This window comes from Conger conger, chromosome 8 (assembly GCF_963514075.1).
Source record: "Conger conger chromosome 8, fConCon1.1, whole genome shotgun sequence".
NCBI lineage: Eukaryota > Metazoa > Chordata > Actinopteri > Anguilliformes > Congridae > Conger > Conger conger.
This window is the reverse complement of record NC_083767.1, coordinates 29,807,271-29,832,170: the sequence shown is the minus strand read 5'-3', so window position 1 is coordinate 29,832,170 and position 24,900 is coordinate 29,807,271. Positions and strand designations below refer to the sequence as shown.

The 24,900-nt window shown below is 42.0% G+C and overlaps 2 protein-coding genes across 6 annotated transcripts; one reads left to right on the top strand and one right to left on the bottom strand.

The window, feature by feature from the left end:
* Window positions 1-2,511: 2,511 nt before the first annotated feature.
* immt (inner membrane protein, mitochondrial (mitofilin)) lies at window positions 2,512-24,900 on the top strand. 5 transcript variants are annotated; one of them, XM_061251093.1, is made up of 14 exons: window positions 2,512-2,705; window positions 6,071-6,144; window positions 6,447-6,636; window positions 7,055-7,178; window positions 8,995-9,123; window positions 9,806-9,922; window positions 10,146-10,282; window positions 10,701-10,804; window positions 13,000-13,135; window positions 13,291-13,420; window positions 20,034-20,257; window positions 22,729-22,860; window positions 23,293-23,422; window positions 23,703-24,900. In XM_061251093.1, exons 1-14 carry the CDS (start codon window positions 2,664-2,666, stop codon window positions 24,308-24,310), a joined length of 2,277 nt encoding a protein of 758 aa, XP_061107077.1. In that variant the 5' UTR covers window positions 2,512-2,663; the 3' UTR covers window positions 24,311-24,900. The 5 variants fall into 5 exon arrangements, with proteins under 5 accessions (XP_061107077.1, XP_061107076.1, XP_061107074.1 ...); XM_061251092.1 differs by having other exon boundaries at window positions 2,512-2,828; window positions 9,809-9,922; XM_061251090.1 differs by having other exon boundaries at window positions 2,512-2,828; window positions 20,037-20,257.
* LOC133134728 (uncharacterized) lies at window positions 11,137-12,222 on the bottom strand (the record flags this gene model as incomplete). The annotated part of the gene is made up of 2 exons (XM_061251061.1): window positions 11,137-11,903; window positions 12,093-12,222. Coding segments are annotated over 2 exons (897 nt in total), but the record flags the coding sequence as incomplete, so codon positions are not given.

The window sequence follows — 24,900 nt, the reverse complement described above, 5'->3', positions numbered from 1 at the left end:
CAACTACGTGTCCTCACTTCACCCCACACCTGCTCTTGGCAAACTACCAGACCTCATAAAGTTCTGGATGCCCTCCCTCTAACACGTCATCCATACACATCACTCTGTATCTTTCGCTTTTATAAGACAAACTAAGCAGCAGTAATCATTTAAAATATACAGACAAACTAAACATTTCATTAATATTCACTTCTAATATATTTTCTAATATACAGACATACTAAACATTTGATTCATTATTCTCTTCTAAGGGAGTAAATGTACGTAGCATTCTTTACTCTCATTTCAACAGTTTTCACTGTGGTTTCTTGCGTTTTCATAAGCTCAGCTATAATTAATGTTCTAGGTCAAATAGATACACTTCTGGCATAAAACATCGAGAGTCCCGGAGAAATCAGCTGTACAGTCAGATCTTGCTCTGCCCGTGTCCTTGACAGTTTGGTCTACACAGTTCAAGACAGGCCCCCCCCTGCCAGCTGGCTGGGCTCACTGTGTAATCCTAGCACAATTTAGCAGTTAATCCGTTTGAAACTATACAGGGTACATATCATACTTTAATACAGATATATTGATAAACTTTTAGCACACATCGTCGAGAGTTTTGGAGGAACCAGCCTGCTCACTAAGGTGGAGTCTGATTTTGACTTGTGATTGGTTATCATGCTTTTAGGAGGGAGATCTTTCGTTCTGTGAATTTTCCCCTACACCCTTTCCTACTTACTGCTGCCACATGACCATAATTTTGACCCCAAAAGCAATTCAGTAGAACCCTTTCAAATGCCCTCACCCTATAGCTGACAAAATCTAAAAACACTCTCTCAGGTATGGTATCTCACTGAGACAAACATAACTTCTTCTTCTAATGAAATTTCCATCAATTTAAGCATTACTCTCCTCTATCATCAGGAAATTTAAGCAAATAGCCTTACTGATTCAACCAGTCTTACATTTTTCAAATTAAAAAATATATTTCCCCAAAAAACAGGTTTCAGAATTATTGGCACTCTTGGTTTAATACTTTGCTAATACACTGTGCAAACACCCCTGGCAAAGATGACAATCTTTTACTATAATTTAAGAACACATTTGAAGGGATTTTTGATTCCTCGATCCAGAAACTTTCAGAGTCATTGATATCTTTGGGATTGTGCTCATGGACCCCCCCTCCCCCTTCCCCTTCAGTTCAAATCACTGCTTTTTGATGGGATGGAGATTGGGATGGTCATTGCAGAACATGTATGTTATTTGATTTTCATGTATGTGATTTTGATGTTTTATGTTTGAAGTCATTCTCTGGCAAGACAATCTACCTATGACCAAGTCCCATTTTCCTAGCAGAGACACCTTTTCTCCCACAACTTCCTGATACTTTGCCATTATGCCGTTTATTTTAAATAGTGCCACTGGACCACTGGCAGCAACATATCTCCAAAATATCAATGACCCATCTCCATACTTAACAGTCGGTGCTTCTCCTTATGTGCATACCACTATTGCCACCAAACATGTTCATATTGTATGGCCAAAACATTCCATTTTTGTCTCATTCGCCAGTCATAATTCCAATTATGTTTGGCAAACTCCAGCTGCTTGGCTTTGTGTATTGTGCTCTGTAACGTTTGTTGGTATGGAGGTGCCATTTTATGGTTCTTTTTGAGATTTGGTGACCCCAAGATGCAACCAATCTCTACAATTCTTAAATTGTGATCCTTGGGTTATTATCCTCTATCACCATCTTCCTTACCATCTGTGGGACTAATCTGCACTTGTGTCCTCTTCCTGGCAAGTTTGCAACCATTCCATATGTTTTACTCCTTTTTATTATTGCCCTTACAGTGCAAAATGATATGTTTAACTGTTTATGTATTTTTTTTACTCATTACCAGACTTTGGATGATCAATCACTACCTGTGTCTTCTGAATTGACAGCTCTTTGGCTTTTCCCATGCAGATGGTTGTCAAAGGGATTTTGCATGCTTGTTACCTAATTTTTATACACCAGTGAAACAGGAAGTATTGGAATGACACAATATATTTCCTTTAGACTGGGATTAACCATATTAAGTAAAATTGTATTACCAATTTCACTTTGTATGATTTTATTTACAATAATTGTTAGGGGTGCCAATAATTTTGGCACGTGTGGTTTTCAGAAAGAATTAGATTATTAAATAAAAAACATTGAAACATGAAAGCAAATGTATTGAAATAAAAGTATATGTTTTCTTTTGTTTGAACATAAAATATACATTATTATCCTTGTTGTTTATTATATGCAGCCTTTTTTATCCATTTTTATTAAGGGTGCCAATAATTCTGGAGTCCATTGTAGCTATCAAAATATGATTTTGATTGCACACGGTCCATAATGCTGGTTTCTTAGGAGGAAAGATATTTTTTTCTATGGAAATTGTTTTTAATGTTAATAATTGTCTACTATTAAAACAAAAAAGACATCGTGAACTCATGACGTTTTTTTTCGCAGCTGGGCGTGCCTATGGCGCATGCGTAGTATGGTCTGTCTCTGTTACAGGGCGAAACGGGGTTGGAGACGGTGGTCAGTGAAAACCTGCTTTTGAGGTTGATCGTTTGTATAATGTTTTACTGAACAAAGATACTTTTCTTTTACCGATAGTAAACACTTAAAAGGCGTAATCACAAACATGCTGCGTGTCTGTAGGAAAGCGGCAAGTGCTGCAGCTCAGGTAAGGACAATTCTAGAATGGGACTTGGTTAGCTACTGTCATTCACTGACCCAGCGCTCTAGGCCTGCTGCACAAATAGAAAAAATTGAATCGCTTTGTGGAAGCCATTTTAAACGGTATCAGGTAGGATATATTTTATTTAACAGTGTGTGGCATTCATTTTGCATGACTTTTAATGCGTTGACTTATGTTTATACAAACAAATACATTTAGAGCGAACGTTAGCCACTTAGTAGGTTGTATGTCAAGGTTTTATGTCGCGTGCGTGAACGGAAAGCGACGCGCCGGTGTGTTTCTTTTTCGCTAATTGACGTCAAGGTTTAACGAATGACCGCCAATTTTTCATAGAGTGACAGGCAATTCCACCAATAAGCTCCCTTTGCTTATATGCCGATTGGCTTGCCAAGATGCGGTACGGGTGTAAGATTGGATTGGACACAGCGCTCCTTTTCTCTTCAATGACGAAACTCGAGTGGCAACACGTCAAGCTAGCTAACACGATGAAGCCGATTTGTCTTGTGTTCCCATAAAATGACAGCGCATTATACACAACGTGATTTAGAATATTAAGAACTGCGTTTAAAATGACGGCAGACCAAGAGTTCATATCGATAAAGCAACTGGTATTTTTTTACGCAGGAGGACATGACCTTGCCAGTAAGTTAGAGTTCAGAGAAAGCTAACGTAGAACAGAACACAGGGAAGCGGCCGCTTCTACTAGAATTTAACGTCAGTTCAATGGTAGTTTTTCGAACTCCAATTCAAGATGTTTCGAACAGCACCTGCTCTGCTCTAACTGCCGTATAAGCCTGGCCCAGGGATCGGCAACCCTGGTCCTGGAGAGCCGCAGGGTGTGCTGGCTTTCGTTGTTACTTGGCATTAATTGATCAATGAAAGGCGTTGATTACACAGTTAACTCGCCTCACCTGGTTTCTTGGGTCTGAATCGGTTGCTTATTTTAAGGTGGAGACGAAAGCCAGCACACCCTGCGGCTCTCCAGAACCAGGGTTGCCTACCCCTGGCCTGGCCGGCTCGTGGTCTCGCGTTAGCAACAGCTTCCCCTCCACACTGTCGCTGGGGAACACCATTACCCTGCGTGAGTGACTCCTACCAAGTTTTTATGAAAACTGAAGGAATTTGATTGCCCACACACACACACACACACACACACACACACACACACACACACACACACACCAAAGGTGAGTCAACGTTAGCTAGCCGTATGAATGATACATAGGTAGTTCTTGCTGGGAAGCTTCCTAGCTCAGGTATGACGTTGAACGAAATAAACACTAAATAGGAAGTACCTATACACGACGACAACCGTTGCTGCGAAAAGCGTAGTAAAATCCTAGTTAATTAGTTCGTAGCTACCTAACGTTAACGTGTGAAGTCAGCCAGCAACTATACGTTTAGGTGATGGACTGAATACTTACTGGTATTGGTTGCCCCGGGTGCCTGGTCAGCCCGTGGGTTTCCCCTCTTGGATGCGTTTTATTCCGCAGTGTATTTGCATGGTTCATGGGACATTATTCTAAATGATTTGTTGTTTTGGGCTTGGAAACACAATGGAGCCACAGCCGCAAAACAGGACAAATCCCATTTCAAATTCAATGACAATTTCTCCAAAAGTGAGCATTCTGCATTACAAAACAAACCGCAACGATAATTCCTCTGGACAAATTCTAAGTAAATGGTGGACATCCTATTTAAATTGGCACATTTTTGGAATTAACAACCATGAAGTAGTGAACTTGCTGTGATATGGTTGACCAAGTTGACCCTGATTTGTGTTGTCTGGATTTATGAAACTCATTGATGGTGAGGCCCCCAAAAGCTTGTTTTGCCATACCACTTGTTACAAAATAAGTTACACCATCATGATGGTTTATACCGTTCCATTGTTTTCAAATAGTAAAACCTTATTGTGACCTGTGACCTTATTAATTTAAATCATTATGGGAGGGGTGATAACTTTATTAACAGAAGTTATCACTTGCTTGTTTTTTAATTCTTTATCTACCAAATGGTTAGTTTTAGTAGCCAGGTGTCTGCACTATCACTAATTAGGAGCCTTTTGATTCACCTCAAGGGTCTTTAATTTGATAAATAAAAATTTTTTAACCTCTGTCGTTCAATATAGCACAGTAAGCGCAATGTGATTATGGGACTTTTATTCATCATGGCGCGCATGGTATTTCAGAAATAATATGGCTTAAGAGGGTAAATATTTCCTCAAAACCTAAAAAGGAGCTAATTAAATAAAATGCATTACTTGTTAAAATTCTGCGATTGTTGGAAAGAAAACCAGCATATACAGGGGCCCACAGGACCCACAATGTGTCACCCACCCGTTGATAATTTCTCCTGAGTACTGACCAGTGCTGAAAAATCTCTCATGTACACCAACATCTGAATAGTAATCTTTTGTTGCACCCACTGCAGTTGTGTGTATACTTAAGTCGGTCGGAGCTGAATACAATGTTGGATGCAATAGCTGACTACATTCTGATTATTTCCTCAGTATTAAGTCATTGTCATATTTTCTCCCATTATTGCTTACAAACTTTCAATGAAAGGCAACTGAATTTATATATGTGCATCTTAATGTCCCCTACCACCCATGGCTTCCCGTGTAACTTAGCACAATTATGGGAGTCCTTGGTGTCTCAGCCTGATTCAGTAATTTGTTGCACCGTATAATACAATGCAAGTAATGATCTGATGACATTTAATAATGCTAACCAAATCAACTGTGAATTAATGATCAGAGTTTAATACCTCACCACTGTCCGAATTGAACCAGCATGCAAGTTGCAACTTGATATCAACACATTTGGAAAATTTCAGGAACTGTGAATTCCACAAGGGTTGAGAAATACATTTTTTGGCCTATACCTTTTCTGTTTCAATCTCAGTAGCTGCCATTGATGCATATACACTTCAATTAAGCACTGAGGGAATTACTGTACTACTGTACTTTACTGTAGCAAATCGGCATTTCATGTGCATTATCACAATTTGGGTGGCTGTGAAGTGCAGGAGAACTGCTCTGAGTAGAAGAAGAAACATCCTTACTGGCAAGAGACTGGTACCGGGCACCACCCAAATATTTCTGCTGTCCTTTGCAAGTTAGAATCCACAATTTTCCAGCTGGACTTACTCTCAACAAATTAAAGAACATTTCACGCCATTAGCTTTCAGCCAGTGAGTGCAATTCCCTACTCTATGGCACTTTTGAAGATGGGCTAAAAAGGGGGGTTTAGTTGAACATGGCTCCTTGAACAGTGAAAGTGAATGTGAAGTTGTGGCTGTGGCCAACGAGCAACCATATGAAAGTGTATGTTTTGCAATTCCTACAGAAGTGCCTGTGTGGGAATGTGCCGCTCCGGCCCCTGCAGCCCTGTCGCCGGTACACCTCAGCAGGAGACACTGGGTAGGTACAGTTTGACTGTCAGGGGGGAGGTTGAGGCAGCTGGGATAAGTTTGTGACATCAGAGCCCCACCAAAAAAAGTACTTCGAGTTCCATCTTGTTGCTTCCACTGACCCCAGAATGGGGTATTTTTTTTGCCTCAGTGCAGATGCAGGGGTGGTGCACTATATTACATATTCTCAAGGATGTCTTTGGACTCTTAAGAGATTAATGAATCATTCGATGGAAATTAATGTATTGGTTTGAAATCGGTCCTGGAAAAGTAATTTCTGCTTATTGGTAATGGTTCTCTTTGTGTTTGCAGGGTGACTGCAGGCAAGATCGTGGGAGCCAGCCTGCTTGTTGTGGGTGGCGGTCTTGGAGGCACAATCTTGTATGCAAAATGGGATCCCAAATTCAGGGCCAATATGGAGAAGTCTGTTCCTTACTCTGACCAGGTTTTTGAAATGACCCTGGGTCCGTCCACATATTCATTACCATTGCCAAAGAAGCCGGTAAGAGGACAGATCGGTTTTTATTGGATACTTATGCAATGTTTATAGCAATTGTAAGAGTTACGAGAAACCACAATAATAGTAGGACTACAGCCATACTCTGGATGACATTTTAACTCTCTGAACTAAATGGACTGGCCCACTTGTAAATTAATAAACAGACAACTATTTTCCAACTGAGGAGAGTAAAATAAAATGCTGATTCTCTTTACATCTTTATCGAGGGTGTGAATAGTTTGAGGACACTATACCGATGTAGGATACAAACTACCAGTGGATAAATTGTTTGTATAAAATTCCTTAACATTTAGCGACAAATTGCTTTGCAAACATTTAGGAAATCACTTGGAAACCAGCATTACTGCTTTTGTCACCTGTCTGATTTTCATGTTTCAAGGTGAACTGTGAACCCTTGCAGGTTTCCTCCAAGGAGCTGAAGCCACCTAAAGTGATGGGCAAATCCAAGGTTGAGGAGGAGCCTGCAGAGGCACCCGCTGCTCTGGAACCATCTCCACCCCTACCCCCTCCACAGACCACTGAGGGTGAGCATGTTACGGTCTGCATCACAGAAAATGTTCTGGTCCCAGGGGTCATTTACACAGAAAAACTTTACCACTTCCCACTGGCTTGTTTGGTGTTTACAGTTTTTTTTTTTGTGATACAGTACAGTCTTACCATGTCGGATGTGATGAAAATGCACAGAGCAGGAATATTCCATAGGATTAATCCATAGGGCATGATTTACTGAGGCTAGTTTGAGCACACAAAAAAGGAAGACTGATGTATCACAGAGTAATGTTGCAATACGATTGTTGACAAATCACAAAATGCTGGTGCTTTTCTTTAAAAATGTAGTTGGCAGTAAAAAACAATTTGGTGAAACAAATAAATAAATTGGCAGCCAAGCAGCATACCTTTGTTCTTGAAGTTGAATTTTTAAAGTGTTTATTTTGTGTGGCCTACACATTTAGCCTTCGGTTGAGATGCAGTATCACATTGTGGTTTTTGAACTACCAAGTTCCCAGTCCTAAAAAATGATCAGATAAGTATGGCCCTTTTCTGAATTTAAACATGTTTTTGCATAACCAGTATGTAACATATCCCATTTTAAGATCCACACACAACTTCAGCCATTAGTGAAGAGCTAAGTGAAGGGCTACTAGCTATAAAAAAATGTTACGTTTTAGTGAATCGAATCAATTGAGTAATTTGCTGAAGCTTGTAAACGAAAAATGAATGAATGATTTTAGGCTGAGCCAAAGCGTACTGGCAGACAAAGGAAGAAGTGGCTTTTCTAGGGGTTTCTGTATTGTCAGGTGACCAAGAGAAAGCCCTCAGTTTCAACAACTGTCCACTATTTTAGTTTATGTTTGGGTATGTAAATGGCAATATAGTAATTGTGGAAAACCATGTTGATAATGAGAAATGGTGCCCTAAACTGTTGTTGCTCCCAAATATGATTTTTTCAAGCAATTCCAGATGAGACTATGTCAGGTGAGAAGTGCAATACCATTTCATGGCAATGCCTTTAAGTGATGGTGCAAATGAATTAAAAATAACAAAAGGAAAATTTTAACACTATACTAAAGTGATGAAGGGTATACTGTTCAGAAGGCTACTAACTATTAAGTGCAGATCACAGCAACATTTACCTACAAGTCTCTTAACAATGCCTAAATACTATACATATTTGTATTCATTTTCTCTGTTCCTGGGCCCCTCTGTGGATGAACTGCCAGTTAGTTATGTGAGGTTATGTGTGCTTCCTGAGATTGGAGTCCCCACTTGCTAATCCTGTACTTAATATGTTTGTTCTATGTTCTATGATTGAGCTGTATATGTAGATACGTGCCTGCCTGTGTGCATTGCACAGCCATACTCTCCTCAGAAAATGTTTTTGTTTTGCCAGTTTTTTTTTTTTCTTCTATGAACATTGTGAAGCAGTGTAGGTTGCTCAACAACTGGCAAAATGGGTACTACTATATAGAAATATACCTTTGCAAGAAACCTTTGTTCAGAATCAGACATTCAAATCAGTTATTTTGTGTTGTGTTGAATTTTCCAATGGTATAAAGCCATACAAATAAATATGTTGAACATTAACCGACAGTTTGGAGTAATTAACTAGCGCTAGGCTGTATATTGACTGCTTGAGAACACATTCAAATTGGACCATTTTCCACCGCTCAAGCACGATCAGGATTACCCTTCCAGCTCTTGACTTGCAGGGTCTGATGATTTGAATATTCCGTCTTGGAGCTGCGTAGTTTTTGGATATAAGCTTACTGGAGTGCATGTCCCTGGCATGGATGTGTTGAGTTGAACATTCACTCCCGGCGCCCCGCCACTGTGTTCCAGAGGCCTCCGTAGAGGCGGCGCACATAATTTCCACCATCAGCGAAGTGCCCTCTGTGCCTGCGCCTGTCATCAACGAGCCGGAGCCCCAGCCTGAGGCCTTGCCCCCGGCTGCTCCGGATGCCCCGGCAGGTCAGAGGAGACAACCCGTCGTGTGGGCGTAGACCAGGGTGCATGCGACTCCGCCCAGCCTGAGTCCGTTGTGTGGGCGTAGACCTGGGAGCATGCGACTCCGCCCAGCCTGAGTCCGTTGTGTGGGTGTAGACCTGGGTGCATGCGATTCCGCCCAGCCTGAGTCCGTTGTGTGGGTGTAGACCTGGGTGCATGCGACTCCACCCAGCATGGCACTGCCCTGCGTTGCGCGCATGAAAGTTCGGTTGTGGGCGTGTCCTTTCCATTCTTCCATCTTCTCGTTGTTTGTGTCTGTGGAAGCTTTTTGTTTTGCGCATACTACATAACACCGTCTGCTGTATTAACATCTGTATTAACCTCCGCGGTGCAGGGTTTCCAGTGGTCATACTGCATGACCCATCTGTCTGTGTCTGTCTTGCCTTTTGGGGTTGTGTATGTGCATATCATTTCACTGGGCAGTATAAAGGTGTAAATATAACTAGCATTCAGTGTGTGTTTGTATGCGAGTGTTCGTGAGTGTGCATTGTAGGAATGTAGTGTCTGTTGGTGGGGGTATTAGTGTGAATATAATTGCGTGTATGCAATACATCTAGGATGGGGTGTGTAATGTTTGTGAATATCTTTGTGTGTCTGTACTTGCAAATGTATAGTTTTGTGTGAATATGTTTGTGTGTGCCTGTAGCAGGAGAGTGTACCGAGTGTGCTCATGAGGCTCAGCACGCAGTTAAAGAGCGTCCTCCAGAGGAGGTAGCCGCCCGCCTTGCTGAGCAGGACAAGGCTGAAGAGGACCACCTGGCCTGTAGGTGTTTTTGCTTTCTTATACCTTTAGTGCAATCTCAGAATTTATGGTGGATATGGGCAGTGACGATTATTAGTTCTATCGATATTAACATTTCTTAGGGATTATGTTGATGTCCATGAAGATTATTTTGATAATCTTGGCTGTAGCGATGATTATGGTGAGATTATGGTGATCTAGGTTAGTGATGGTGGTGATTATGATGATGCCTTTGTGTGCACAGCGTTGTCTGCGTCACTGGAGGAGGCTCTCGGCAGTTCAGCCGAAGTGACCCTGAAGGCCCTTGCAGCCCAGAATGCAGCGATTGAGGCCATCAATGTGCACACCCAGAGACTGAAGGATGCCATGGAGGATGAAGAGGTACGGGACCATGGTTGCCACTGTGTCAGCATTTTTGCACCACCAGAATACTACTCTAAAGGCTATTACGTACTCTGCTCGAGGAGCAATGCGAGGGGCATTTCTCATAAGCTACGCAAACAGCAGGCACAAAATGTTACTCCAACCAGATTAGTTTAGTAAGCCTAATAAGCCAGTTAATGTGAGTATTGTACGTAAGAAAGAAACTTCCTTATGTCCTGAGTCTGTGCTGGCATTTGGGTTTCTCCCATCGAGTATGTGACAGGCCTGTGTGAGCCGCTAAGCTTCTACGACAACATCACAGCAATGTTCTAACACTAGTGCCACAGAATCATGTTGTCATCACGGCACTGTTGCTCAGTTACCATGCTGTCCTGATGCTTTCTAAAATTGCTTGTACTTTGTTTTGGTCGACTAGGCTTCCCCAGATAAAAAGGCTATGCAGTGGCGTGTTCTTGAAGATGCACTGAAGGAGCGCAGTAAGACGGTGGATGAAGCTGCTGACGCCCTGCAGACTGCCAGGTCAGTACATGGGGACATCTCACACAGGTCTCGATTGCATTACATTACATTACATTATTGGCATTTGGCAGACGCTCTTATCCAGAGTGACGTACAACAAAGTGCATACCCATAACCAGGGATAAGTTCGCTGAAAGACCCTAGAGGGAAGTACAATTTCAACTTTTTTTTTTTTTTTTGAGAACAAAGAAACAAACAAACAGAGCAAAAGTGACCAAAGTTAACTATCCAAACACTGCTTACCTAGCCAACTAAAAATACCAATACACAAAGCAAGTCACAGAGACAACAATTCAGGTTCACACGGAGGTAGGGAGGGATGGGGAGAGGTGCTGCTTGAAGAGGTGTGTCTTCAGCTTGCGCTTGAAGGTGGGGAGAGATTCTACAGTTCTGACCTCAACGGGGAGTTCGTTCCACCACCGTGGAGCCAGAACAGACAGTAGTCGTGAGCGTGATGTGGAGGTTCGGAGAGGGGGAGGTGCCAAGCGGCCTGTGGAGGCTGAACGAAGAGGTCTGGCAGGGGTGTAGGGTCTGATGATTTTTTGTAGATAAGCTGGGGAAGACCCTTTAACTGCTTGGAAGGCTAGCACCAATGTTTTGAATTTGATGCGAGCCATGACAGGCAGCCAGTGGAGGGAAGTAAGCAGGGGGGTGACGTGTGAGTATTTGGGAAGGTTGAAGACCAGACGAGCTGCTGCATTCTGGATAAGTTGGAGGGGTCTGATGGCGGAAGCTGGGAGGCCAGCCAAGAGGGAATTGCAGTAGTCCAGGCGGGACAGAACCATCGCTTGGACCAGGAGCTGGGTCGAGTAGGGAGTGAGAAAGGGGCGGATTCTCCGTATGTTATATAGGAAGAACCTGCGTGACCGAGTCACTGCCACAATGTTCTCGGAGAGGGACAGTCTGCTGTCCATCACCACACCGAGGTTCCTTGCACTGGGTGACGGCGTGAGTGTGGTATCCCCGAGGGAAATGGAGAGATCCAGATGGGGAGAGGTTTTAGCAGGGATGAATATCATTTCAGTCTTGCCTGGGTTGAGCTTTAGATGGTGGTTGTCCATCCAGCTCTGGATGTCCCTCAGGCAAGCAGAAATACGGGCTGAAACCAGCGTATCAGACGGCGGGAACGAGACGAAGAGTTGGGTATCGTCCGCATAGCAGTGGTAGGATAGCCCATGTGCATTGATCACAGGGCCAAGGGAGCGAGTGTAAAGAGAAAAAAGAAGCGGGCCTAGGACTGAGCCCTGGGGAACTCCTGTGGTGAGGGGCCGAGGTGTTGATACCGAACCAGCCCAGGCAACCTGGAAGGAGCGACCAGAGAGGTAGGACTCAATCCAGTCCAGGGCTGTGCCACAGATGCCCATTGCTGACAGGGCAGACAGGAGGATGGAGTGATCCACAGTGTCGAAGGCAGCAGAGAGATCTGGAAGAATGAGGACAGAGGAGAGGGAGGCTGCTCGTGCGGCATGGAGTGATTCACTGACGGAGAGGAGCGCAGTCTCTGTCGAGTGGCCCGAACTGAAGCCAGACTGATGGGGGTCTAGCAGGTTGTTGTTAGAAAAGAAAGAAGAAAGTTGAGTAGAAGCGGCTCGTTCTATAGTTTTAGAAAGGAAAGGAAGAAGAGATACCGGGCGGTAGTTCTGGATGATGGAGGGATCCAAAGTAGGCTTTTTTAGCAGCGGAGTGATGTGGGCCCTCTTGGAGGATGCCGGAAATGCCGGATGCCGATTGATATGGCTAATTACATACGTAAGAGTGGCGGTTGGCAAATATGGCCCTCCTTGCATATCCTTGGATACATTTAATACAGAGAAGGGCAACAAGACTAGCCCCAGCTCTTAAGCAAAATAGATATGCATTTACAATTCTTAAATGTAAAATTGCATCTCAGTAAATGGTGTCTCAGAATTGATGGAACTATTTGAGTCTGAAAGGGGATTAATGTGGCAGACTGCAGAAGCAACTGAGGAGTTTCATTGGCTGAGAGAAGTAGTTTGGCCTATGTTTCATTATAAATGCTTTATTTGTTAGTTTATTTTTTGCTTACACATCATTCTGTGTGAACATATTGTGTGTGTGTGTGTGTGTGTGTGTGTGTGTGTGTGTGTGTGTGTGTGTGTGTGTGTGTGTCTGTGCATATTGTATCCTCTTTGTGTGTGCATGTTTTTGTGAAATAAAACCTGTGTGCACAACAGGACTGAACTGGAGAAGCTCAGGGGAGTCATCGATCACGGAAAGAAGGCTAACCTGTCCTCAGCTCGTGCTCAGATCCTGGCAGCTGAGGAAAACCTGCACAACATGCTGGTGGATCTGGACAACATGGTGAACAAGGTGAGTTTAACTTTATATACTCTCAATGAGCACTTTATTAGGTAGACCTGTACACCAGCTTGTTAATGCAAATATTTAATCAGCCAAACATAAAAATAATAAAACATTTATTCAAGTGAAAAATGGTGACACATTTCACAACACATATGTTCCAGGTGACAACGGCTCAGGGTGAAGCAAAAATCCTCTCCCAGTACAACGAGCTTGTGACTGAGGCCAAGACGCAGTTCCAGAAGGAGCTTGACAGCATCACCCCTGAGATCCAATCTGGCTGGAAAGGCCTCAGTAAGTCGAGACGGGCAGGAATGCTGTACATGATTTACCCAGGAATATTCAGAAGACTCTCCACAAAGACAAAATTTGTAACAGGGCTAACGGCATTGAAAAATCATTTGGTTGATATTCTTGAGTAATTTTACTCTGGGTTCCTCAGTATGTCAGCTGAACCCAAAATAGCATTGCTCAACGGACCATAATAATGCCTAGATATACTGAAACCAGTGAATCTCAGCAGGCTTTCTCTGGCTGAGATAACACTGGAGACTATTGGGTCTGCAATCGAATCTGCGGTTACAGATGAAAACTCGCTTTGGGATAGTATATTCAGTTAAAACTTCAATTAATGCAAGTTACATTAAAATGATAACGGTAGCTATTCAGGGCCCTTATCCACCTTAATTCATCACAAGCTACCTAACTAAAACCTAAGAAAACTAACTAGATATTAACAGTATTATTACTGTTATAATTATTTTATCATTGGGCAAGTCTACCCGCTAATAGCGTTATATGGATGGAATTTTGACACGCAAGGTTGGAAAGCTGGCTAGAACAATGCTTTACCCTTTTGCACGTAAGTTCTAAAATAATTCCAACGACTACACAGTGTAGTGGAATTCGCACAGGCCGCCAAATAACTTAAGGATTTTACTCTATACGAAACCGTTATGGAGCAGTATAACTGCAAAAGGTAATCAGTCTCATAAAATGACTCTTATCAGAAATATATAACCACAAATTTAGTATTTATTTAATAATTAAAATAACCAATATCAATGATTAAACATACCAATAACCTGAAGGTTGGAAGTGCTTTGAAAGACTGCTTTAACTCTGCTCTCATGTCTATGTGACGCCAAAACAGACATCGGCTTTAATAAAATCTATTTATTAAACAAAAGTTCAAACACAGAACAGATATAGGGTTAGACTAACGGGAGGTTACTAGGGTAAGGTATGTTAGGATACTTGTGTGCGCGCGCGTCCCTTGAACAAAGGAAAGGTAAAAGTGTTAAAGCCCTTCCACACCAAGGCGGATTTTCCGCGCGGAATTTCGCAGATTAACAAACACGTGTTCTAATGAGTCTGTGCACACCAAAAGGCGAAATTCGCTGCGCGGAAAAAAATATCGGATCAGTCCGTTTTGATGCGAAATTTCGCATGTGTCTGGTCAATAAGATACGGATTTGATTGTGTTCTACTATGACATAATAGAACGCAAAGCAGAGGGGGGGGGGGGGGGGGGGGGGAATGGGTGAGCAATTGATAAACCTCGTCAGCCAGTACCCAGCCTTTATTCGACAAAAATCGGCAAGATTATATCGACACCGAGCTGAAGGACAATGTATGGGCTGGGATAGCTCGACAAAAGTGGTAATGGTTGCCTAACAACGTGTAAACATAGTGAATATTAGCCAATCGCCTGCTGAGGTAGTGTCAGACTGTCTATGGTCAGAAGTAGCCTAGAGGCTACCAAGCTGGCTATGTTTCGGCAATTGTAGTATACAGGCATACATACAGGCATCAGTAGTTAGTGTCATCAACTTGGATGAGCTGATGAAACTATTGGTGAACCCAATACTTTCTTTTTTTGTTATTCACTAACATATCAATCACTATGAGATCTTCCATCACTTGACGACATCTTTACTAATGACACTTTCGCGACTGACAGTCACGGCGCGAAAGCAGCGCGAAATAGAACGCGAAAAAATCGCACTGCACCTGGTGTGGACACCTTGTGTGCGGAATTTTCGCATTCGCTTTTTTTCCGCATTTCCGCACCGCAATCCGAATCCTGTTTGGTGTGGAAGGGCCTTTAGTGTTAGCTGTGAGAAGAGCGACGACTTGCGTAGTTTACTGTATATGCATGAAAGATGGCGAGTCAATTCACGTACATTTACGGCTGACCGAATACATTCAAATGACAAAGCAAATATAGAAACACAGATTCACAACAGTTAAGACTAAACTAAACACTGGCTATGCCTGAATGTTTGTTGTCTTACTGAGTCCATACGCATTGCTGGATCCAAAAGACGTGCTGTCCTGGTTGGAGCCGCGATGGTAATGTGAACCGTTGTGCTAGGCAGATGCGCAGAGCTGGGATGTTCCCGTGGGCTGTGCGTTGTCTTCTGGTCCCTACAACAGCGTGTTTTTTTGTTTTGTTTGCAGAAGCTATTCTAGAATTCTGCTGTTTTGCAGCTGCTGTTATTAAATTTTGCCTCCATTGGATATCTGACCATTTAATTCTGTTCAATATAGCTAAATATACAAGGAATATAACAAACAACACTAGGTCACAGCAATATAACGTCATCTGGTCAAACCGAAGATGTTAACGTGACTTGGATTACTAGCTTGTTTTCCACATGATTACCCTATTATTGATAAACTAAGTTAGGAGGAAGTGCAGCATCTCTGACCACATTATCTTTGGTTGAATGCGGAAGAACTAGTATTATTGTCGGATTCTTTTCAAACTTTTTTAGAGTGTTTATTCTGATTTTTTTAACCACTTATGAGTTGACTGAACATGTATATTATTTTGGGGTTGTGTATGTGCTCATCCATTGGATATCTGACCATTTAATTCTGTTCAATATAGCTAAATATACAAGGAATATAACAAACAACGCTAGATGTACTAGCACTTGAAATTCTCCTTCCCTCTTTTAGCGCACTTATCCTTGGTTATGGGTATGCACTTTGATGTACATTGCTCTGGTTAAGAGCGTCTGCCAAATGCCAATAATGTTATGTAATAGGTCTGTGTAGGTCTATGAGGCTTGTACCGATCACGATATGCTAACATAGACGTAAAACTACCCAACTGTTATTGAACACTTCACACGGTCACAGCAATATAACGTCATTTGGTCAAACCAAAGATGTTAACGTGACTTGGATTACTAGCTTGTTTTCCACATGATTACCCTATTATTGATAAGCTAAGTTAGGAGGAAGTGCAGCATCTCTGACCACATTATCTTTGGTTGAATGCGGAAGAACTAGTATTATTGTCGGATTCTTTTCAAACTTTTTTAGAGTGTTTATTCTGATATTTTAACCACTTATGAGTTGACTGAACATTTATATTATTTTGGGGTTGTGTATGTGCACATCCATTGGATATCTGACCATTTAATTCTGTTCAATATAGCTAAATATACAAGGAATATAACAAACAACGCTAGATGTACTAGCACTTGAAATTCTCCTTCCCTCTTTTAGCGCACTTATCCTTGGTTATGGGTATGCACTTTGATGTACATTGCTCTGGTTAAGAGCGTCTGCCAAATGCCAATAATGTTATGTAATCGGTCTGTGTAGGTCTATGAGGCTTGTACCGATCACGATATGCTAACATAGACGTAAAACTACCCAACTGTTATTGAACACTTCACACGGTCACAGCAATATAACGTCATCTGGTCAAACCAAAGATGTTAACGTGACTTGGATTACTAGCTTGTTTTCCACATGATTACCCTATTATTGATAAGCTAAATTAGGAGGAAGTGCAGCATCTCTGACCACATTATCTTTGGTTGAATGCGGAAGAACTAGTATTATTGTCGGATTCTTTTCAAACTTTTTTAGAGTGTTTATTCCGATATTTTAACCACTTATGAGTTGACTGAACATTTATATTCTGCTTTGTGGCAGCATGTAGTTTGCTCATTATGACAGATTCAACCGTGTAATGTTAGCTAGCTAACTAGATAGCGACTCAACTGTTGGTACTTCAAGGGGCTGAATCATGACCAGTGTAGAGCTGTAACACCCGTGTGGCCGTACACATTAAAGGGTTAATAGTGTGTCCATAGACGCTATTATGTTCATGTTCACGATTCTTAAATCTTTATTTTCAGTTAATAAATCGTGCTAAATTTGGAAACCGCGCTTGTTAACTGTGTTTTTGGCATTACTTTCTGACCCTCTATAACTAGGACATAGCTAGTACAACACCAGATATGTAGCCAATTTTTTAAGTGACAGTGTTGGCGGTTCAGTTACGTAATATCTTAATGCAAGTTCAAAGAAGTTTGTAAGTTAGTCATTGTCTTAAAGTATGGAAGCATACAGTGAGCACCATAATTCATTGGACCGTGACCCAGTTTTTGTTATTTTGGTTCAGTACCCTAGCATTTTGAGTTTGAAAGGATACAATGAGGTTGAAGTGCGTACAGTCAGTACTGTCAATTTTAACTGTTTACAAATGACAGCACTTTTTGTATATGGTCCCCCCATTATAAGGTACTACAAGTATTTGTTAAATTCTTTAAATTTTTATTATTATTCTTTTTTTTTTTGCAGACGTGTTTTGTTATGCAGGTGTATTCATTTGTGTTGTTAGTGAATGCAGAAGAGAGCTGTTGATGTCTAGTCTTGATTCTACACTTTGCAATTGCCTGTCACGGTGTAACAACATGAAGAAGACTGCAATGTCAGTGCAGATTAAGCTGGCCATCATAAGGCTTAGAAATGAAAATCAATCACAGGAACATTGCAAAAACCCTTGTCATATCCAAGTCAACAGTTTAGTTCATTATTAATAAGAAAAAAAACAACTGGCGAACTCAATTCTGTCAAAAGACCCGGTAGGCGGAGGAAGACAACTGTAGTGGATAACCGGAGAATACCCTCTGTGATGAAGAAAACCCCCCTGACAATGGTCTAACAAAAACACTCAAAAGCACTCCTGGATGCAGATGCAGATGTAGATGTGTCAAAGTCTTCTATACATAGAAGACTACACCAGCTGGACTACAGAGTGTACACTACAAGATGCAAACCACTGAAGCCTGAAGCACCTAAAAGAGTTCTGGAACAAAGTCTTGTGGACAGATGAGACAAAGATTAACATATACCAGAGTGATTGAAAGAGTAAAGTGTGGAGAGGAAAAAAAAAAAAAAAGGAAGTGCCCATGATCAAAAGCATACCACCTCATCCCTGAAACATGTCTTCATTGTCTTCATTGATGTGACTGCAGACAGAAGTAGAACAATGAATTCTGATGTCTACAGAAATATTTTATCAGCTCAGATAAAACCAAATGAAACTTATTAGATGGCACATCATCATGCAACAAGACTATGACCCGAAACATACTGCTAGAGCAACAAAGGGGTTTTTGACGGACAAAAAGTGGAAAATCCTTGACGAGCCGAGTCAATCAACGGATCTGAATCCAATTGAACGTTGAACAAGCATACATGTTGAAGAGGAGACTGAAGGTAAAAAGTTCCTGAAACTAAACTAAGCATGAATTTAAGATGGCTGCAGTACGGGCCTCACAGAGCATCACCTGGGAAGATACCCAGCACCTGGTGTTTATGTTTTTATTTATTTATCTGAGACAGTGCACATTAATCAACATTTTCGGTTTCCACATAAATGCACCCGAGTTAGCTAATGAGCTCATTTTCATCTGTAGTCCCTAACCTGCATGTCTTTGGACTGTGGGAGGAAACCGGAGTACCCGGAGGAAACAGACACGGGCTCGAACCCAGGACCTTCTTGTTGTGAGGCAACAGGGCTAACCACTGCACCACCGTGCCGCCCCTAATTGTCTATATTGTCTATGCATCGCAGACTTCAAGCAGTTATTGGATGCTAAGGATTAGCGAGCCAAATATTAAAAATTATTTTGTTAAACTGTAAAATATTTTTAATGCCTGAAAATTGGGGGGACAAAAGGTTCTATAATTTATAGATGGTCAATCCGATATGTATGAAAATACCCTCAAATTAAAGCTGACATTCTGCACTTCAACCTCATTGGCATGTGTCGTTTCAAACCCAAAGTGGTATAATACAGAACCAAAATTTTAAAAAAATGTCACTGGCTAATGAATCATGGTGCTCTCACTGTAGGTTCCCAGCAAATAAATTAATCTATTCTAGTGTTTATGTAATGTAACAAGAATACCAAAATTATTTAAGCCTCCCATGGTCTTGTGCAGGCTTGCAAGTGTATTAGTTTCCTGACTTCTGCCTGTTTAATTTTATGATTTGGTGATGGCAGTGTGGGCAATTTGTTCAGCATAACTTCACAGTGCCTTCATAATGCATAGCATGTTCACTAGCCTGGCATTATAATAATAATATAATCATAATGCATTCAAGAAAAGCTCCTCAGCTTTATGATAGCTGACATAGTCAGACACTTTCATCTAAATGTCCACAAAACATGCATATACCCACTTTGTATTGTTACGACTTTATGGTCATTAAGATGTTCTGCATGCTTCCTAAAAACCTTATGAATCCATCATTTAAAATGTGATTGATGATGGTGGAGAATCAAAGTCTTTATCTGTGTGTGTGTACAGATTTTAAATCCCAAAGATTAAGGGTTTGGCTTGAGAATGGGATCATTTTCTAGGGCAGGTAGACCATTGGGGCAGCCTGTGCAGATGATCAGGCAGAGGACCATGAACCACTGCCCTCAGATCATATAGTTACCATGGCTGTAGCAAAGCCCCACTACCAAACAAGCAAAGTACCCCTGTGCCACGCCCTCCAACCGCCCCCCTCCTTGCCCCACAGCCCCCCCCCCCCCCCCTTTCCCCCACAACCTCTTGTTTGACTAGTTCTCTCTGTGCGGTCCAGCAGGTAAGCTTTCCGCTGATGACCTGAACTCTCTGATTGCCCACGCACACCGGCGCATCGACCAGCTGAACCGAGAGCTGGCAGAGCAGCGTGTGCGGGAGCAGATCCACATCGAGTCGGCACTGGAACAGCAGAAACTGGAGAACAAGAAGGCTCTGGAGGTGGCTGTCGCAACGGCTCTGGAACATAACCGTGAAGAAATGCGCCTGGAGCAGCAGAGGAAGGTGAGGGTGCACAAATGAGTGTCCGCTCAAGCTGGACGTCTCCTACCAGTATACAATGGGCCATGACACTGCACTAAAGTAGCTGTACTTGTATTCAGTGTCAGTTTCAGTAGTCAGTAGTCAGTGTGGTTCTAGATGGGGGTTTCATTAACCAAAAATTTACTGTCATTTTCTGCTTTTTTATCGGTTTTATAATTTTGACAGATAAAAATATTGCTGCAAATGGTTTAAACATGGTTTAAAGACTGCAGTAGCCTACACTATGAAACAATTGATGCAAACTGTATATTGTAGTTCTAGCCATGCCTTGCTATGGTACTGTCTTGTGATTGGTGCTCATCCTCCCTGTTCTCCCAATATCATACCCTGAGAAGATAAATTGTAATAATAATGATAAAAAGAATGTATGTTTTCAATGTGGAAATCCGTACACTGTTTTGCAAACATTTGCCAATCCTTACCCTCAGTACAACGAGCGCACTGTTTACAAAATTGAGGGTATGGATTGGCTAACTGAACCCATAGATTGCAAGACCGAGTACAAATTTATGTTTAAATGTACATATATACTTATTTTTCTTTTTTCATCAAGGGGGGCTCTATATTCTTGCAGTCTGCTGGGTGTCAGATTCCTAGTTATAATGGAGAAACTCCAGTGTGGAACTTCCCATCTCACATCTCTTCACGGAACTTCCCCAAGTTCTCTCCTGGTGTGGTCTGCATGCTGGTTAACACTAGCAAAGCTGTCTCAGATGCAGCCTAGGCCTGAGGCAAAGTCACACCATCTTCCTGCAGCCTCAAACTTAGACTAGAAGGATATAAATAGTACAAAAACATTATTAAGCCTGAAAAATTATACAGGGTTCCCACAGGTCCTTGAAATCCTTGAAAGTTAGTGAATTTGAGGGGGAAAAAAGTCAAGGCCTTGAAAGTTTGTGAAAATAGACATGGGTCATTGAAAGTGCTTGAATATATATATATATATATATATATATATATATATATATATATATATATATATATATATAAAATAATGGAAATGTAAGTTTTTATATATAAAGAGCTAAAAAGCTAGCGGCGCCAAGCAAGCTAAAAAGCTATATCAACTGTCAACTAGTATCATGCCTGGAAACTGCAAGTTTCGAGACTCGTAAATAAGTCTCTATTCAATTTACACATATTTTTGTTGGTGTTCTTAGAGATGGCAAGAGACCTACAGACCTAGTGAACACACATTCAAGCTTCTTTTTAATTGTTGTCTGTGAGCTGCTTGTTTTGATTATAAAGATTAGTCTCTCAAACTATGCCGCAAAGGATCCTTGAATTTTAGGCTATTGATCCTTGAAAGTCATTGAAGGCGTGGGAACCCTGATTGTATTACGATGCTTTACCTCACCCTCTGCACTTAAAATTACACTGATAACGTGGATATTTGGCAACAATAGTTAATTTGAAAATGGAAAATTGCTCCCATTGGGCCCCATTTACTTTGAAAGTATTTCAAACATGCAAATGTAGTTTATATTATACTAGTGTCCTCTCGAAGACAATCGGTTATTTCTTTTAAGTATTATTGCTACATCCAATATGACACTTGATTGTATATCTAAGGATAAATTTGATGGAGTATTTTTAAATTGCATTACTTTCAAGCATACAACATAAATGAAATAAACATAATAAAAATTTGGTTGGGTATTAATGTGGTTTGGCAAGAAGAACTATATCTTGTATGTTGTAGTACGTACTGTCTGTACGAAGTGAGAGCATCATACATATAGTAAGTATTTGTCCCATTTCTGTTATTGCATATTTGTCACACTGAATGGTTTCAGATCATTGGACAAAAATTGAACCGAAGTAAACTTTATACATTATTTCATTTATTTAATGTTAAAATATCAAACACCTATATCAATCATGTGTAATTGCTCCCTCCGATACTCAATCAACAAGTTACCCTAATTAAATTGATAATTCGATTATTTGATTCAACTGACTGAGCACAGCCAGCCAGACAGCCCTGTTGGATCTAATCCTCAACTCTAATTGAATCTTACCGCCAGAGTAAAGTGGTTACCTCAAATTTTCTACAGTCCAAGCATACCAGTACAGTGCAGTACATTGCAGGTATGGCCACATCATTTTCAAGTGTATTGCGTTTTCCACAAATTAAGAAACTCATGTTTCCTTTTATGGTTTTTGTACACGCATTTTGGATTCTCCATTCTGTTTCGTTGTACTCTGGACTATGTGACAGACTCCTTGCTCCTACCCGGCAGTAGCTTTTAGCAACATTGTAATGTACTTTGTTTGGTTCATTTTTGTTCTTGTTATGTTATTGTTGTTTTTGCGATTGCATTTCATTTGTCTGATCACGCATTTCAGTGACTAGCCAGATGCTTGTTTTTAGTTGTCCTGGGCAATCGGGCAGTCCTTATTGTTGGACCATGCCAAATCTGTCTGCACAGGTGGAGGAGGTGCGGGGGGTGATGGAGGCAGAGATGAGGACTCAGCTGCGTCGACAAGCCGCTGCTCATACGGACCACTTACGGGATGTTCTGAAGGTGCAGGAGCAAGAGCTGCATGCAGAGGCTCAGGAGGTAAGTAGTATGTCCGAAACCTGCCCCTTTGACCTGCCTGTTCCACACCAGTACCTGAGACCAGCTTCTTCCAAAAATTAGTAGAACAACAGCTGTCCCAACTGTTATCGATGTTGCCGTATTTCCCATTTGTCCTGCTCCAAATTCACTCCCATTGATTTTTAAGATCTCACTGAAATTAATAGTTTTAAGGCACACACTAACTACTAGGGATAATAGATCAATAATAGAGTGCTAATGCCTAATGGTATGGGGTCCCCCCTCCATCCTTTTCTTACCTTAAAAAATAAGATCCAGGAAAAGTTCTGCTATTTTAACTAAGTTGCCTATTGAAAATTCCCATTTTATGTTTTGAATCTTTGGCAAGTGCAAACCACAGGGTTATGCGAGGACTACCTGATGTTGATGGGATGGGGATGCTTTGCTTTATAGAATCTGTCAAATAAGCTGATGGATCAGGAGACTGAGTTCCGGCGGCAAGCCCAGGAGCAGCTGGATGGCTTCACCCTGGACATGAATGCAGCCTACGCTCGACTCAAAGGCATGGAGGAGGCCATCGACAGTAAGTAGACATCTTGCATGGCTCTTTGATCTCAGGCATCACAGTCCTCTCATCAGGTGTTTTGAGGTCTGATGTAATCAGTGCCTCCAATAAAGTGAGGTGACTTAAGCTAGAACAAAGACCTGGCACTCATTGAAAGACCCACAATGCACATCCCGAAGGCCATGTTTACGGTGTTTTGGGTATACTATGTGTACTTGTGCCAATACTGTGTAGTTATGTGTACACCCTACACAGTCTGTGAGGGGTTAGCAGTGATGCTACTCTGCCTTTTCTCCAGCTCATATGATTGCTGAAGAGGAGGCAAGGAAGGCGCATCAGCTATGGCTCTCGGTGGAGGCCCTGAACTACTCCCTGAGGCTGGTGGGCGTTAATGCCCCCACCGAGCCCCTGGAGACAGCAGTTCGAGCAGTACGGGAAAGCTGCTCCGATAATGAGTTTGCTCTGGCACTGACTACTGCCCTGCCTGAAGAGTCGCTCCAGCGCGGCATCTACAGTGAGGCTTCGCTCCGTGCCCGCTTCTACAGGATCCGCCAGCTAGCACGCCGCGTTGCCATGATCGATGAGACGCGCAACAGCCTGTACCAGTATTTCCTGTCGTATTTGCAGTCTGTCCTCCTTTTTGAGCCGAAGCAGGCAGTGCCCCCAGCCAAGCTCTCTTCTGAAGACCATGACACTTTCAAACTACTCTCTTATGCCACCTATTGCCTGGAGCACGGCGACCTGGAGTTAGCGGCGAAGCTGGTCAACCAGCTGCGGGGCGAGTCACGGCGAGTGGCGCAGGACTGGCTGAAGGAGGCACGGCTCACCCTGGAGACGCGGCAGGTGGTCAGTCTACTGTCCGCTTACGCCAATGCGGTTGGGCTGGGCACCACCCAGGCTCCATAGAATGGATGAAGTCCTGATTAAGGGGAGAGATCTCATTCAAACAAGCTGGTTCAGGTCCTTTTGAGTTAAAAAAAATTATCTATCTGTGTGGAAAATACAAATGAATATAAATTGGACATAATATGGTGCCAGTAGAGGTGTGTTCACAGAACGTTGTCCTTCAGCTCCACCAAACCAGTGCGAGGGAGCATCTCATATTGCACTGTGATGTTCAGATGCACATTACCTCACACACCCCTCCAGCTGTCCCTTCGGTAAAGTACAGGTGACACACCTCCATGCTCCTATTGAGCACTCTGCCCTGAGTGAAACGCAAGTGTGCAAGTTTAGTAGACATGAGAGCTCCCAGTGCAACATCTGATCACTCTCTTTATTCAAGAAAGCCACTTCCTAGACCTCACTGTCTGATGCCCACCATGTTAATGGTTTATGGCAGATTTATGTAATGATTTGTTCAGATGGTTTGTGTTTTTCTGTTTTTTTTGGCCAGACTTTGTAAAAAGAAGTTATGATTATCTTTGACACACTATTTCTCCCCCCTCCCTTCAGCACTTCTTCATATCAATAAAACATGGAAGATATTAACCAGA